We start from the raw sequence: 13,134 nt of genomic DNA on the forward strand, positions 1-13,134 counted from the left end.
ATTGGACAGAATCAATGTCTAAGAGGCTTGTGTGAGTACTGGGGCTATAAATGTTCTGTACAGTCCCAGCTTCGTCCGTCGCGACAGGTATTTAGAGTGGAGAAGTTTCCTCAAGCTGTAGTATGACCTGTTGGCAGCCAGCACTCTTGCGCGTACTCTACATCAATGTTGTTTTCGGTACTGACTTTTGATGCTTAGGATAAACTCCTGTTGATTGTATAGAGATGTAATCCCTATGGGGGTTTGACTCTTCGGTCGCTGTCTACCTTGTTGAAAATTTAATCTATTTCCTCTTTTATTACTTAATCTTCTTCTCTTTGGCCTAACGACCTCTTGGGTCATGCCTACCATTTTCGACTTGCTAGACTTATTTGATACCGCATAGTTGGATAGTAAAGTCCTCACAATGGGGGAACGGCCCAGATGGGATTTGAACCTCGGTTCTGCCGTATGAAGATTTTCGCTGCTGTCGCGCCAGCCGCTTGGCGGCCTCCTAGCAAGTGAAGAACAAAGAGTTGAAGTTACTTTGAACTGTTAGACATCTCTTTTACCGGCTCGCTGGACCGGTTAGATCTACTGGGATATGCTTAGGATAAACTCCTGTTATCTGTATAGAGGCAATTTGAGGTGTACCGAATCGAGCCCTGGAGATTGACTATTCGATCGCCGTCTACCTTGTGGATAATACTATGTATTTTCCCTTTTATTATAAAATAGGTGAAGGAAAAAGAATTCGTTGAAGTTGCTTTGAACTCTTTAACATCGAGATCGTTGTCTCTGCGTTTGGCTATTTGGCAAAGCTATATGAACCCTGGATGCTAAACTGGTTTGTGATTACAGACAGCTAGTCTTCACATTCACCTCCAGCTGCAATGAAGTCCCCTAGTACCGCCGAGAAGTGTGACAAGAGTGTATTTCTCATTGATGTTTTGATGTCAGTGTTTTCCAGTTCCAGTTTTGATGTCAGTGTGAGTCTGATCGGTACCCTACGACTTCTTGTCCGTTATCCTCCTCCAACTCCGAAGACCACAACTCCAACTCCGCTTTCTAGATGTAAAGGGTCTACCGTAGCCTTTTTGATCAGGGTTTCAAATCGTGTCATAAAACTTCAATCACTCGGTGGAATGCTTCAACTGGCTAGTGGAACGTTGCAACCCCGTTGTGGAAAGTTGCAATCATCATACAGTGGAACGTTGGATCCTGTTAGGAGTAATTTGCAACGCAGCAGCTTAACTTTGCATGCAGCTGTGACATATCTGGCGAGCGTTTGGTCCAATTCCCTTACTGCTGATCTTTCCACAACGGAATTGGTGTAGTACATCACACCTCCAAATCCTTAACCAAGTTTCAAATTTCTTCGAGCGCAAGCCTTAACACAGAACCAATATCAATCTTTATGGATTTTAAACATTATCTTTTATTTTGTACATTATGTTAAGCAGAATTACAGATCGTTCTGCCACATTAAACCTTAGTTTTAAATAATACGACCGTGGTAGCTTCGCTACAATCGTTCCTCGTACACGGAGCCACCATCTTCCTCATCGCTGTGATGCTCTTGCACCTCTATCCGTTCGACCACTTCGTTGAATTTCACGTTTTTCGGTTCGCTGAACGTGTCCTGACTCGTTGTTCCGAAAACGGCTGCACCATACTCATCTTCCTCGTCCAACCGCTCGGCTAGCGACCGTGCTAGCCGGTTGCTGTCCGTGTTGGTATCTTCAGACTCTGTGGAGATGTTTTGTAATTCATATGATTATCTTTTGTATCTCTATAAGCTACCCCTTTTGCACCTTTACCTTGCATAGTGATACCGGCAATGTTGATCGATATTTTCCGATCTTCCATCACCTCCGGATCGGCAATCGGTTGTTCCTTCTTGCCACCCAGCGTTGGTGGAGTTGGTGGTGGTGTAGAATCGAAGTCGTTTTCAAGCTGTTCTACGTCGGACGGGGTGCTGTCGGCACCCTTCGACAGTGGTCTCACGTACCGCAAGTACAGCACCATCGTAAGGGCGAGAGTGATGAGAAGGAGCCCTCCCAGTACCGAGGTCGAAGCTATTAGGCCACCATTGCTGGAGCGACCGGTGAGCTCTTCGGGACAGCTAGGCGTGGAAGGGCAGGAGGGGTTCGTGCTGTTGCCGTAGCACACGGCATCGTTGAATGACGCTATTGCGGACGTTCCAATGCCTGGGAACACGTTCCTTATAGCGCTGGAAATAAAGTAATATAAAGTTAGTTAAAGCAACAAATAGCCGAATGAATCCCTCTCTTTTCGAATACTCACTTTCGGATGTCGTCCGTGTTCAAGAGTTGATTGTCGTCGTTCAGAGCGTACACTATCAGCCGCATATTGCTCGTAGAATCCTCTATCTCTCTTGCCACCGCATTACGCGTCACGCGAACAGGTGCTGTAGTGTCAGCCTCGGGAATATAGGCTTGACGAAGCACCTTCAGGTGGAAATCACTCTGAAGATTGATTTGGTCGATTATAATCTGTACGCTAGCTTCGTTAACCGTAGTTACAGTAAGGAACGCGACATGATTTTCATGCAAGCGATGTACCACTAGGTCAAGGGCGGTACCGCGTCCATCCAAGGCTCCTTCACGATCCGTAGCAATCACCGTGAGATCGATCAGATCCGAGTCTCGCAAAGCGCTTTTCGTTGGTTCAATCGATCCAGTTACGGGATCCAGCATAAAATGTTCATTTTCCGACAAGCTATATCTTATCGCTGCGTTTAATCCTTCGTCCGCATCAGTCGCCCTGACGGTAAGCAGCCCGGACAGCATCAGTTTGCTAGCTAAGGATGGTTCGGGGAAACCGAGATGGATCGCGTTTGTACCGGGTGCGGTTGCTGGCTCGACAAAGACCGGATCGTTATCGTTAATATCGTCCACGATGATGGTCACAATTGTTATATCTGACGCATAGTTGATTGTGTCTGTTTCAACGAGCGATCGTTTCACTGGTGATCGTTGAGATTGTTCATCCGTCTCGGAGCATTTCAGTTGCATTAGAAGGCTGAATTGTGGTACTTGCATGTCACCGAACAGATCTCGATCTTCCCGATCGAAGCTCCTGCAAGCAAGCCAGTTCGTTTGCTGATCAATGTAGAAGTAGGACTGTTGGTCGTCCTCGGTTGGCTGTTCACTGATCAGCTCGTACGAACAACGCGGGCTCAGCTGTGTGTAGAAAATGGTTGTGTAAGGCCGTTCTTCTTCCAGATGACGCACAACCAACACTTGATCGACTGTCGGTTGCTTGTCACCCTCGGTACACTCGTGTTGATTCAGTACATCTAGCCAAACGTTCGCCGTAGCCTTCTTTCCTGCCGCTGCGTTCGTTGCATGCACCACGAACTGATACACGTTCGGGATGAGCGGACGAGCAATCGTAAGGAGTCCTTCTGGGGTTATGGAAAGGAGCGATTGCAAGTAGCCTAAAAATAGAAGTTCAAACGAGAGCGTTAGTCATCACGAATGCGTCGTGGAAAGGTTCTCCAACTCACCATCCGCCATCTCTATGGTATGCTCTACCACGGCCGTCGGGTCCTTTACCGTAGCGGACACCGCACCTATTGGACCGGTAGTATCGCTCCTCAGCTGGAACCGGTAGTTGCCATTCGCAAACACAGGCACATCCTCCTGAACGCCTCCCGTCGTGCAGTTATAGCAGCTAGAGCAATCAACAATCGGTGGCAGTGGTGTACAAGGTGCTGCAATCAGAGTTCAAAAGATTAGGAGCGATCGTCATTCTCCTCGGCGCAACCTGAAACTTACTTCCTTCGGGAACCATCAACGTAACAGTGCACGTGCTCCGGACGTCATCAGAAGCCGCAGCCTCCAGCACAAGGCGTACCGCGTCCAGACCCTGAAAATCATTCGTCGAAATTGGCCGGGAAAGCTTCAGCTGCACACTCGGCCCATTTTGCTCCAGCGATAGAAAGTCAACGTTGGATTCAATCGCGCGAACAAGGACTCCGGTTGAAAAGCTGGCCTGTGTTAGCTCTATCGCGTCCGTCAGCGACAGCTGAAGATCTTCACTAAACGCGCCGGTGTAGATGTGTTTGGAAAACTGTGGCATTAACAGCTGGCGATTTATCACAACGGCCGATTCAGTTTCCTTTCCGGTAGGATTTTTAACTGTGACCCGGAACTTGAAACTGGTTCTAGATTGAAGCTGCTCCTCGGAAGCTGCTTCCCGGAGACTAAATCTAAACAGATCGTCCACCAACGCCCCATCGAACAGCTGGTAGTCATCACCGGCCAGATTCCACTGATAGCCGGGCTCAGTACTGCCGGACACTATCCTTAGTTCGGATCCTGCCAAAAACTGTACATCGCGCTCCCCGGCAGCAATGTACCCGTGGGCTGAAGATTGCGCAAACCGAGGTTGCCTCAGCTGTGTGATCTCTATCACGACGAACGAGGTCGATGTTTCGCTGCCAGGATTGGTCGCTTGCACGTACACGCTTAGGTAGTGCTTCGACGCCAACTCGTCCCAGTTGATGGCGCCTTCACGAACCTTTAACTCGATCGTAGACCCAGCGCGGGAGATGGAGAACAGTGCAGCATCCGTGCCACCGACACCAATCTCCGTGTTTTCCGTGAAGCTGCCGGCGGTGAGTTGGATTGTCTCGGGCAAACTTACCTCGACTGTACCCTGCACGATGGTGCCACTGTACAGCAGCTTCCCAAAGGTCGGATTGACTATGTCGTCCAACTTTACCGTGATCACAATCGTGGCGGTATCGTCCGCACTGTACGCATTGTTGATCTTCAGCATGAAGCTGAACAGGTCACGTCCCTCGATGTCGCTCGGTGCGACGGTGTCTTTGAGCGATACTTTGAACTTGTTATCCTCGACCAGCGCCACATCGAACAGGCTGGTATCACCTTCAACCGCGGCGTACTGAAACGTGGACATGATCGTGTCCGATCGTACGGTAATGGTGTCCGCAGCCGAAAACATCACCTCCTTCGTACCTTCCTGCAACGCACCTCGATAGATGGATTTCGTGAAGGTCGGTGTGATGGCGGGCAAATTTTCTACATCGATCACGAGCGTACATTGTGTCGCGTCGGAACCGGGATTGACGGCTTGGAGGATGAGCTGATAGTACACGTACGATCGTACCTGATCCCACTTCACTTCCGGCTTAAGGACGATGTCGACCGTGCTTCCATTCTCGGCCAGCTTAACATCGAACCAATTGTTTGACATTGCATCGACGATGGTGAATGAGGTCGTTTCCTTTACGCTTCCACCTTCCCAAGCGATTGCGGCATCTCCAAAGTCCGCGGCGGTAGTGCCTTCGACAATCTTCCCATGGAAGGAGGTACGCGTGAAGGTGGGTTTAACTTCGCGCACTATTTTCACCGAGCAGGAAACGGTAGCTGACCGACTAGCGGCTGGGTTAGTCGCGACGATCAAGAACCCGATTTCGGACCGAAGCTTCAATTGATCTTTGGACACTTCATCGCGCAAGAAGAAGCTCAAGCTTTGATCGTCCAGTTTCTCGTACCGGACCAGGGTACTGTCGTACCCTTCCAGGCTGTACTCGGTGTTGCTCGCGATCGTTTCCGGTGAGAGAGTTACCGTTTGGCTGAACATTATTTGCTTGGCGTCCTCTTTCACCTCACCAACGTAGAATAGATCGGTAAACGCAGGAGCAAGCGCACGATCAATATCGACGATCACGGTAGTGAATCCGGACGCTTGGCCAGGGGTGCTGCACTCCACCACAAACTCGAACCGGCTGATATCACTCACCGCCGCTGCATCCAGTTCCTTCAGGAGCTGTATCGAAACCACTCCCTGGGATAGCCTCACTTCAAACAGATCACTGTTGCTGTTGCGGACGGCAACCGTGGTCGAGTCCGTGTACGTACCAGGTTCTAGCTCGATTTGCTCGAACGGAACCAGCTGCAAGTCTACGTCGATTCGGGACTTGTAGAGTGGTTTTTCGAAACGAGGAATTTTGATCAAAGAATGCTTCACGTACACAATCACCGGCACGATCGTGCTGGCCGGCAGCTGTGGGTTGGTAGCTTTCAAATTCAAACTGAAGTGATCCCGACGGTCAAACTCATCTTCGGTCAGCTCTGTCTTCAGCTTAATGCGCACACCGTCCGGCTGCAAAGCTTCCAGCCCGAACAAACTGGCATCTTCTCCTTCGAGCGTGTACACGACACTTGCATCAGTCGAATCGGCCGTTAGCCTGGCCACTATCTCCTCAGCTAGCTGCTTTGATTCATCGATCACCCCGTCGTAGATGAGCCGTTCGAAGGTTGGCGCCGCCGTGCGAACAATGTCGATCGCAACGAAGCAATACACGCTCGCCGAGCTGGGATTGGTGGCCTTCACGGTAAATGTAAGCCGATCAAGCCCTTGCAACATGCCGCGGGTGACGTTCCCGCGGAGGAACACTTTGAACACGTTCTGCGGATTAAACGGTTGAATGTCGAAGAAGTACCGCTCGTCGACCACGCTCAGTGCGATGTCGGCGGTGAACGATTCCGGTACGATTTCCACGTACGGTAAACTGATCGCTAACGTTTTCTCGATCATTTCACCCTCTAGCAGGGGCCGGGTAAACTGTGGCAACACTACCGGGGTGCGCAGGACCTTGAGGATGAGTACGGCGTGCGCGACTTCGTCACCTTCCAGCTTCGCAACAATCGAAAGCATTAGGTAGCTTTTGTCGAGCAGCTTGTCCGGCGTGACATTGTTCGGTGCGATGGTGATGGTGCCACTGCTATCGGCGTTCGTGGTCAGGAGGCTGATGTCGCCCGAAAAGCTATACTCCAAACCGGACACGAAGCTGTCGGGGGAAATTCTAACCACGGGGACATTTAATGTGCCCGATTCAGTAATCGTACCTTCGTACACCATCTTTTCGAAGCGAGGATCTTTCAGGTCACTTTTATCCACCGATAGCACCAGCAGCGTTTCCCCCGTCCCGCTGTCGGCTTTATCCGCTTGTACGGTTACCAGGAAGTAGTGCTTTTCCTTCAGCACCACGTCGGTTAGTTGGCTCGCTGGAGCTACCGTAACTTGGTTGCTGGCAAGCGACGCAGTGAAATACTGAGCATCCTCGCCGGTCAATTGCACTCGCACGCTACTATCGCTGGTTGATGGAATCAGTTTGATACTGTCCACGCTGATCACTTTGTTACGATCGATCGTACCGGTGTACAGCGACGCTTCGAAGGTGGGAACTACCTTCGGATCGGTTGACAGTTCCACTACCAACGCGGTTCGTCCTATGCTGTCCGTTCCCGAACGACTGGCAGCGATGGTGAGTGTGAGCAACTTCTTTCCCTCGTCGATCGTTGCGGCTGATCGTAAGCTGACAGTTACACTGCTCCTATCCGCTGCAGGTGTGACAGTGAAGTAGTCCGCATCATCGCCGGAGGTTTCGAAGCTCACCGTAGAATCGTATGTCCCCGGAGCCATAGAAATGCGCACGGGAGTGAAAGTGGCACCGATTTTGTACGCTGTTCTGTACAGGTTTTGCTCAAACTCTGGTGGCGGTACGAACGAAATCACTGGGTCTCCTTCGATGTTCAGTGTTGCCTGTGATGATTTCGGAGGGCTTCCTTCATCCTGCAAAAGGCACACAATTGGGACGCTGTAGACCTTCCCACAGATCGTATCGCTGTGGAGCTTACTTACCACGGCAGTGATCTGCAGCGTGATCGGTGGCTGTATCTTCGTGAGCGTTTGTTTCGTTATCAGACTCGCCAGAAACTGCGTGCGCGACGACCCATTTGCTGTCTGCACGGTAAAGTAATCGTTTTCGGCAATCGAAAATGATACCTTGTTCTTCGTTATATCGTAATCGTGCGCCACGATGCCCTTGCCCTGTAATGGAGGAAGTTTTTTTTCAGCAAACGCCCTTTGCTTTTCCAACCAACGCGCAACCTTACCCCGTCAATGAACTGTTGTATGTTGAATTCCCTGGGCAGTGGCAGCGGCACCGCAATGTTGTAGATCGCTTGCGAGAAGAGTGGTGCGTGATTGTTCTCCTCCTTGATCGACTGCCGGAACGTCATGTCGCGCAGCGAGCCCGACGCACAGGTGAACCGGATCTCCTGTAGGAAGAACAGCGTGTCCTCCTGCTTTTCGTAGTTGACAAACTGGGCGCTCGTACGAATCGTCAGCCGGCCGGCGTCGAGCACAGCCTCAATGTACACCGGTAAGTTGGATGCCGTCGCACTAACGGACACGGAGGCTACGTTGGTGACGTCGTGCTGGGCTAGTGTGTAGCCTGCACCGACGGTGGCGGAAATTTCGGGCCCGACAGGGAACTGGCCGCCGAACGAGAGCGTTGGTGATGAACATTCTGTATTTTGGGGCGGAGATGAAAAGGGGGAGAGGGTAGGAAGGGTAGGTGATAAAGGATGTTTTCGTGCCCTGCTACTATGCTGATAGTTCTGGTCTGGTCTGGTCCGCTCATCATCTGTAGGTGATGTGCTGCCAGAAGCTTATCAGAGAGGATGGCATCATGTAAGGGGCAGCTAGACTTGTTGTACATTAACTGCTAAAAGCATAGATGGGAACTGACCTTCGGACCACCAGCGGGCTCGAGGAGAACAAATGATGTTCAGATAGGCGAGCGCACCTGTGAGATCGTTCAACAGTTCTTTTCTACTAGGAGGTTACCGCACTCAGATACACCGCACAGGTGCGATGGTCCAGTGTACAATTACACTGAGCAAAATAATTATAGCACCACCACCATTTTTAAGATAGGAGAAGAGAGATGTACGAGTGAATCCCTCAAAATTATTTTATTTAAAATAGTTTTTTGTTCTAGAGTACAAAGCCCGATCGGTTCTCAGCATTCACCGGTACGACGTTACAGCTTCTTAAAACTGAGCAATTACATAAATGCATTGTGGAAGGATAAGGCTCGCCATGGTGGAGTGAGACAATTGCTAACATTGAGCTATCCTTCGACTTTAGCTGCTTTCCTTCGAATGGGAAAGGCTCCCCAAAACGTGAACTAGAATCAATTATCAAACTCATATCAGGTTTGGGATCTTTACGCAGCGCTAGCCAACAGTAATGCCAACTAGCTACACTAGTGATGGGTCTCTTACGACTCTTTTCACGGGTAGACCCAGAGGCGAGTTCGTTCCTATAGGAATCGAGTTCGGGTCGTCTCTTTGATGCAGCAAAGCATACGCGAGTTCGACCGGTAGGTTCGGGTTGACCCGCGGGTGCAGCGAGTCCGGAGCGATCGGTGAGTTCAACGAGTTTGGTCTTATCTATGGGTCGTCTCGAACTCTTTGCACCTACGGGTCGACCCGAATTCGTTGGAGCTAGCAATACTACTCGAACGATTCCGGTAGGTTCGGGTCGACCTGCCCATCACTAATCCAAACCATGAGGGTGGAACATCACTTCATCCATTAAGATCAAATATTTACATTCAGATTCCGTTGAGGAAATACATTGTTCGGCGATGTTGAACCGAATCGGGTTAAGACGTTTTGGCTAATTTGAACTGACCGAGACTTCTAAAAGGCACCGAGCGTTCGTTGCTTGACAAAATTTGCTCCACATGTCTTCTGGTCACTGGACATATCAATTATGAACCAGAATGAAGGGTTCCGAATCCAACCGAGCGTACGCTGGGTAAGGTGCCTTTTCACAGCTCCAAGAAGGGAATGTCTCCCATGTGTCGCTTATATCGCATCACAGTCCTCCCAAATGTCACTGCAACTGAGCGAAAAAAAGGCCCGAAAAGACTTTTGGTATAAATTTGAGCTGGGATTTGAAGCCCGGTCCTGCCGCGTGAAGACCGGCGCAGTTATCGCCTCCATCACCGGACCATCCTTATGTCCATGTCCATATGTAATTGAATTTTTAAAATCTAACACGCTGGGTCTATACTTAATTCGCTCAGTGTAGCTGGAATCTAATTTAAGCACCCTTGGGGAAAATTAAGGACTGTGATCTAGACACGTTGATCTTCATCACCCAAACCCTTAAAATGACGATACCACGAAGGATCGCGCTTGTCTCTACCCTAGACTAATACACAGACAGATAGCTGCGGAGGTTTGTCCGATAAGCACCAGAAATTGCACGGCAAATCTCTCACCGAAATCTATCGATAATATAGAACACGGATGTAGATTTCGCACCGTGCGGTAATACGGTGCCTGCCTAAGCGCAGTAATGATAACACCGATGAACAATACCCCGCTGCCATCGATTACTAACCCTGATAACACTAATTTAATTGCACTCGATGGTGGTATTATTTTGATAAAACAAAAAATAGGACGGAACCTTAAAACTCCCACTCCCGGCACCGAGATGAAACGTGATTCGGGTTGTCACCGTGTTTTCGCCGTACAATTATGAGTCAAGCGTGTCATTTGTGCACTGATATGGGCTTTCCTTTTGCTTCCCTCTAGCCGGCACCACAACTGACACTTTAGGGAGACAGTCCGAGCGAATAGATGCAATCCATCAAAAAAAGGGACCAACACACTGCGCGGCCGGACGAAACCGTGCTTTAATGGACGGACACCTGTTTTAACAAGCAATCAAGCAAATGGGTAATGATTGTTGCCTGTCACTTTTTGATTGTATCTATCATCACTTGCAGGCTTGGCCTGCTTTGTCGGGTGTCTAAATGAGGTTGTTTCTATCGCGTCCCCCTGCACGCTTGGCCTGCTTTGTCGGGTGTCTACTAAAGGAGGTTGATTTCTTAACCGATGGTACACTCTTCATAGTAAATCCTTCCGGAAGAAGCACACTGAGCAGCTGCCTAAGCCATTAAGAACACGTGTAGCACCGAAAATCTCGATTGCTTTCTCACCTTGCGCATGAACGGTAGCGGGCACTAGCATCAACGCTAGAATCACGATTAACGGAAGCCTACTGAAGGCGCATTCACTTCCTCTACCCATGCTTGCACTGCCGCCAGATGCTTAAAGATGACACGTGAGACCACATGAAGTGAGAACACACACACACACACACACACACACTCTTGAACACTTGACGCACGGTGTTTTTGTTTCCTCAAACTTTTTTCTTCCGCAATTCTTAGCCAACTGTACTGCACTCACATCCGTCCGTACGCGGTTACTGCTCACAAACGACTGTCCGCGGCCACGGTTATGATGGGGCGAGTTGAACTTCTTCGCTCACCCCCCTTTCAGAGCAACGATGTGCGGTGATAGGCAATATCGAGCATCCGTCGCCGATTGATTCTGTTATCAGATAAATTAAAATCAGATACGGCTCCAAAGGGGGGGAGAGGCGGGGTAGCTGGGGAGAGCGAGTGCGCACCCTATAGATGTCAACAAGTACAGTAAGCAGGCGCATACAGGAAGCCTACTCCCCTTGTGTCTTATGACCCAACTACTGCTCACTGTACTGCTGTTTACTGAGGATGTGACCAGGCAAATGGCTGGTCTGTGCTATCTCGGGGGGGTTTTTTTCGGGGAACGGGGTATTGCATTTGAGGGTTTCGAAGTACATTAACGCAAGCAGCATCTGTAAGAGTAAATCGGTTTTATAAAGCTTTGAAGTTTCTGAATCAACTCATATACCGACGATCCTTGGGGGCTTGGGGGCTCCAGATATTCGTAGTGACACTGTTGAGGTAGAATTGGTAGTTGACCAAGATCGTCTTCTCGGACTGCTCACCTCCTTTTCTACCACCAACGGTCAACATATTCCAGGGAAATGGGCTTCCCTGTCTTCTCTTCATCTTGGACTAGACAGACAGACTTGACTAGACAGGGCCACAAATGACGAAGATGGAAGATCGAGGATGAACATTTTGAAAGTCACCTGCAGCTAGTGGCTCGAGATCCTGTCCTACGCGGATGGCATACACATCGTTGATGCGAGTTTGTCTTGTGTAGCAGAAGTTTCCCGAAGGACCCAAGGTACAAATGCTGACTGAGGTATTCGTTTGTACTGTACTGTATGATGATATGAGCTGATCCCAAGTATGATGTCAACCAAATCATTATCCTACTGGGAATCCATTCTCCATACACAATACTTTTGGAGAAGGACACGGTATAGAACATCTAAAGTTCCGGCACTCAAAATGCCTCTAAAGTATGGACTCTGTGGCAAACCGACGTAACCCTCCTCGCTCACTCGTTTGTGTGGAAGGAGGCAATGGAAGAGCCCTAACGTTGATTCATTTTTTTACCAGAAGCGGTTACACCGAACCCTTACTAATGCGTATTAGATGAGAAACAATCCAGGCACCGGCACACGTTGATCATGTCATAAGAATGGCACCGAACGACCCAGCCCGTAGAGTATGTTGGAGGCCAGTAATGTCAAACTCATTTTGAGTCGCGGGTAGGATTGCTGCCAAATAACAGTATAATTAAATATCTTTGGTTGGTGGCGTGCATTTGAGAGGTTAAATTTTACTTAATTTTAATAGGTCTCTTTTTGATAGGCTTTACCTACCTCACGAGCACATGTGTGCCCCATAGTCTCTCTGCATGGCTCGGTGGGACACAGATGAACTTGGGAGATTGATTTGTCCTTGAATCCCTGGTCCATGGCATTTCAGCGAATCGAGCGTCGTATTTGAATGATGTCAAGGCTTAGGTCTAACCATTTCGCTCCTTATTAGATGCAGTTCAGGAGTGCGTCAGAACGCCTAACGTTCCTATTCGAAGTCTACTGGGAGGCGGGGAAGATATCTACCTGAAAGAATGAATGAATGTGTGCGATGATAGAGGGGCTTGGTATGGCATAGGCAGCATAACCTGGATAATCTGGATGATCCAGGATCACAAGCTATAGAGTTGCAATGAAGTGTAGCAATGATCAACGATTGCAGACAAGGCGGTTCTGGTGGAAAACGCTGGTTCTCGAAACCCAACGAAATACCCACGAAGACAAACACTTACCAGATGATCTCATCGCGCAGGACACAGGATAGACAGGATCACAATCGACAGGACCACGATTTAGATGACGAAATTAGTAACGAATCAGCCAAGTTCAACCGGGATAAGGGGTCTTTCATAGTTTGGAGAAGGAAATGTCTCCAACCCACCGTGAGTTGTATTCGTTCTAGTTTAAGCAATACGACCAGGACGCCCTTCATGAATAAGAATCACATCA

The 13,134-nt window shown here is 49.3% G+C and overlaps 1 protein-coding gene across 1 annotated transcript; it reads right to left on the reverse strand.

The window, feature by feature from the left end:
* Positions 1-1,393: 1,393 nt before the first annotated feature.
* On the reverse strand, positions 1,394-11,175 carry LOC118509623 (protocadherin Fat 3-like). The gene is made up of 8 exons (XM_036050482.1): positions 10,844-11,175; positions 7,935-8,350; positions 7,681-7,869; positions 3,783-7,611; positions 3,512-3,718; positions 2,287-3,442; positions 1,800-2,212; positions 1,394-1,728 (listed from the first exon to the last, which is right to left on the reverse strand). Exons 1-8 carry the CDS (start codon positions 10,932-10,934, stop codon positions 1,505-1,507), a joined length of 6,525 nt encoding a protein of 2,174 aa, XP_035906375.1. The 5' UTR covers positions 10,935-11,175; the 3' UTR covers positions 1,394-1,504.
* Between the last annotated feature and the right edge of the window lie 1,959 nt (positions 11,176-13,134).

The sequence above is a fragment of the Anopheles stephensi genome, chromosome 3, assembly GCF_013141755.1.
Source record: "Anopheles stephensi strain Indian chromosome 3, UCI_ANSTEP_V1.0, whole genome shotgun sequence".
Taxonomy (NCBI): Eukaryota; Metazoa; Arthropoda; class Insecta; order Diptera; family Culicidae; genus Anopheles; species Anopheles stephensi.

Coding starts and splice junctions, on each gene's coding strand:
- LOC118509623 (XM_036050482.1), bottom strand. CDS start 10,934: ATGGGTAGAGGAAGTGAATGCGCCTTCAGTAGGCTTCCGTTAATCGTG. Junction 8,351..10,843: donor CGCTACCGTTCATGCGCAAG/GTGAGAAAGCAA, acceptor CCCAAAATACAG/AATGTTCATCACCAACGCTC. Junction 7,612..7,680: donor CGCTGCAGATCACTGCCGTG/GTAAGTAAGCTC, acceptor TGCCTTTTGCAG/GATGAAGGAAGCCCTCCGAA.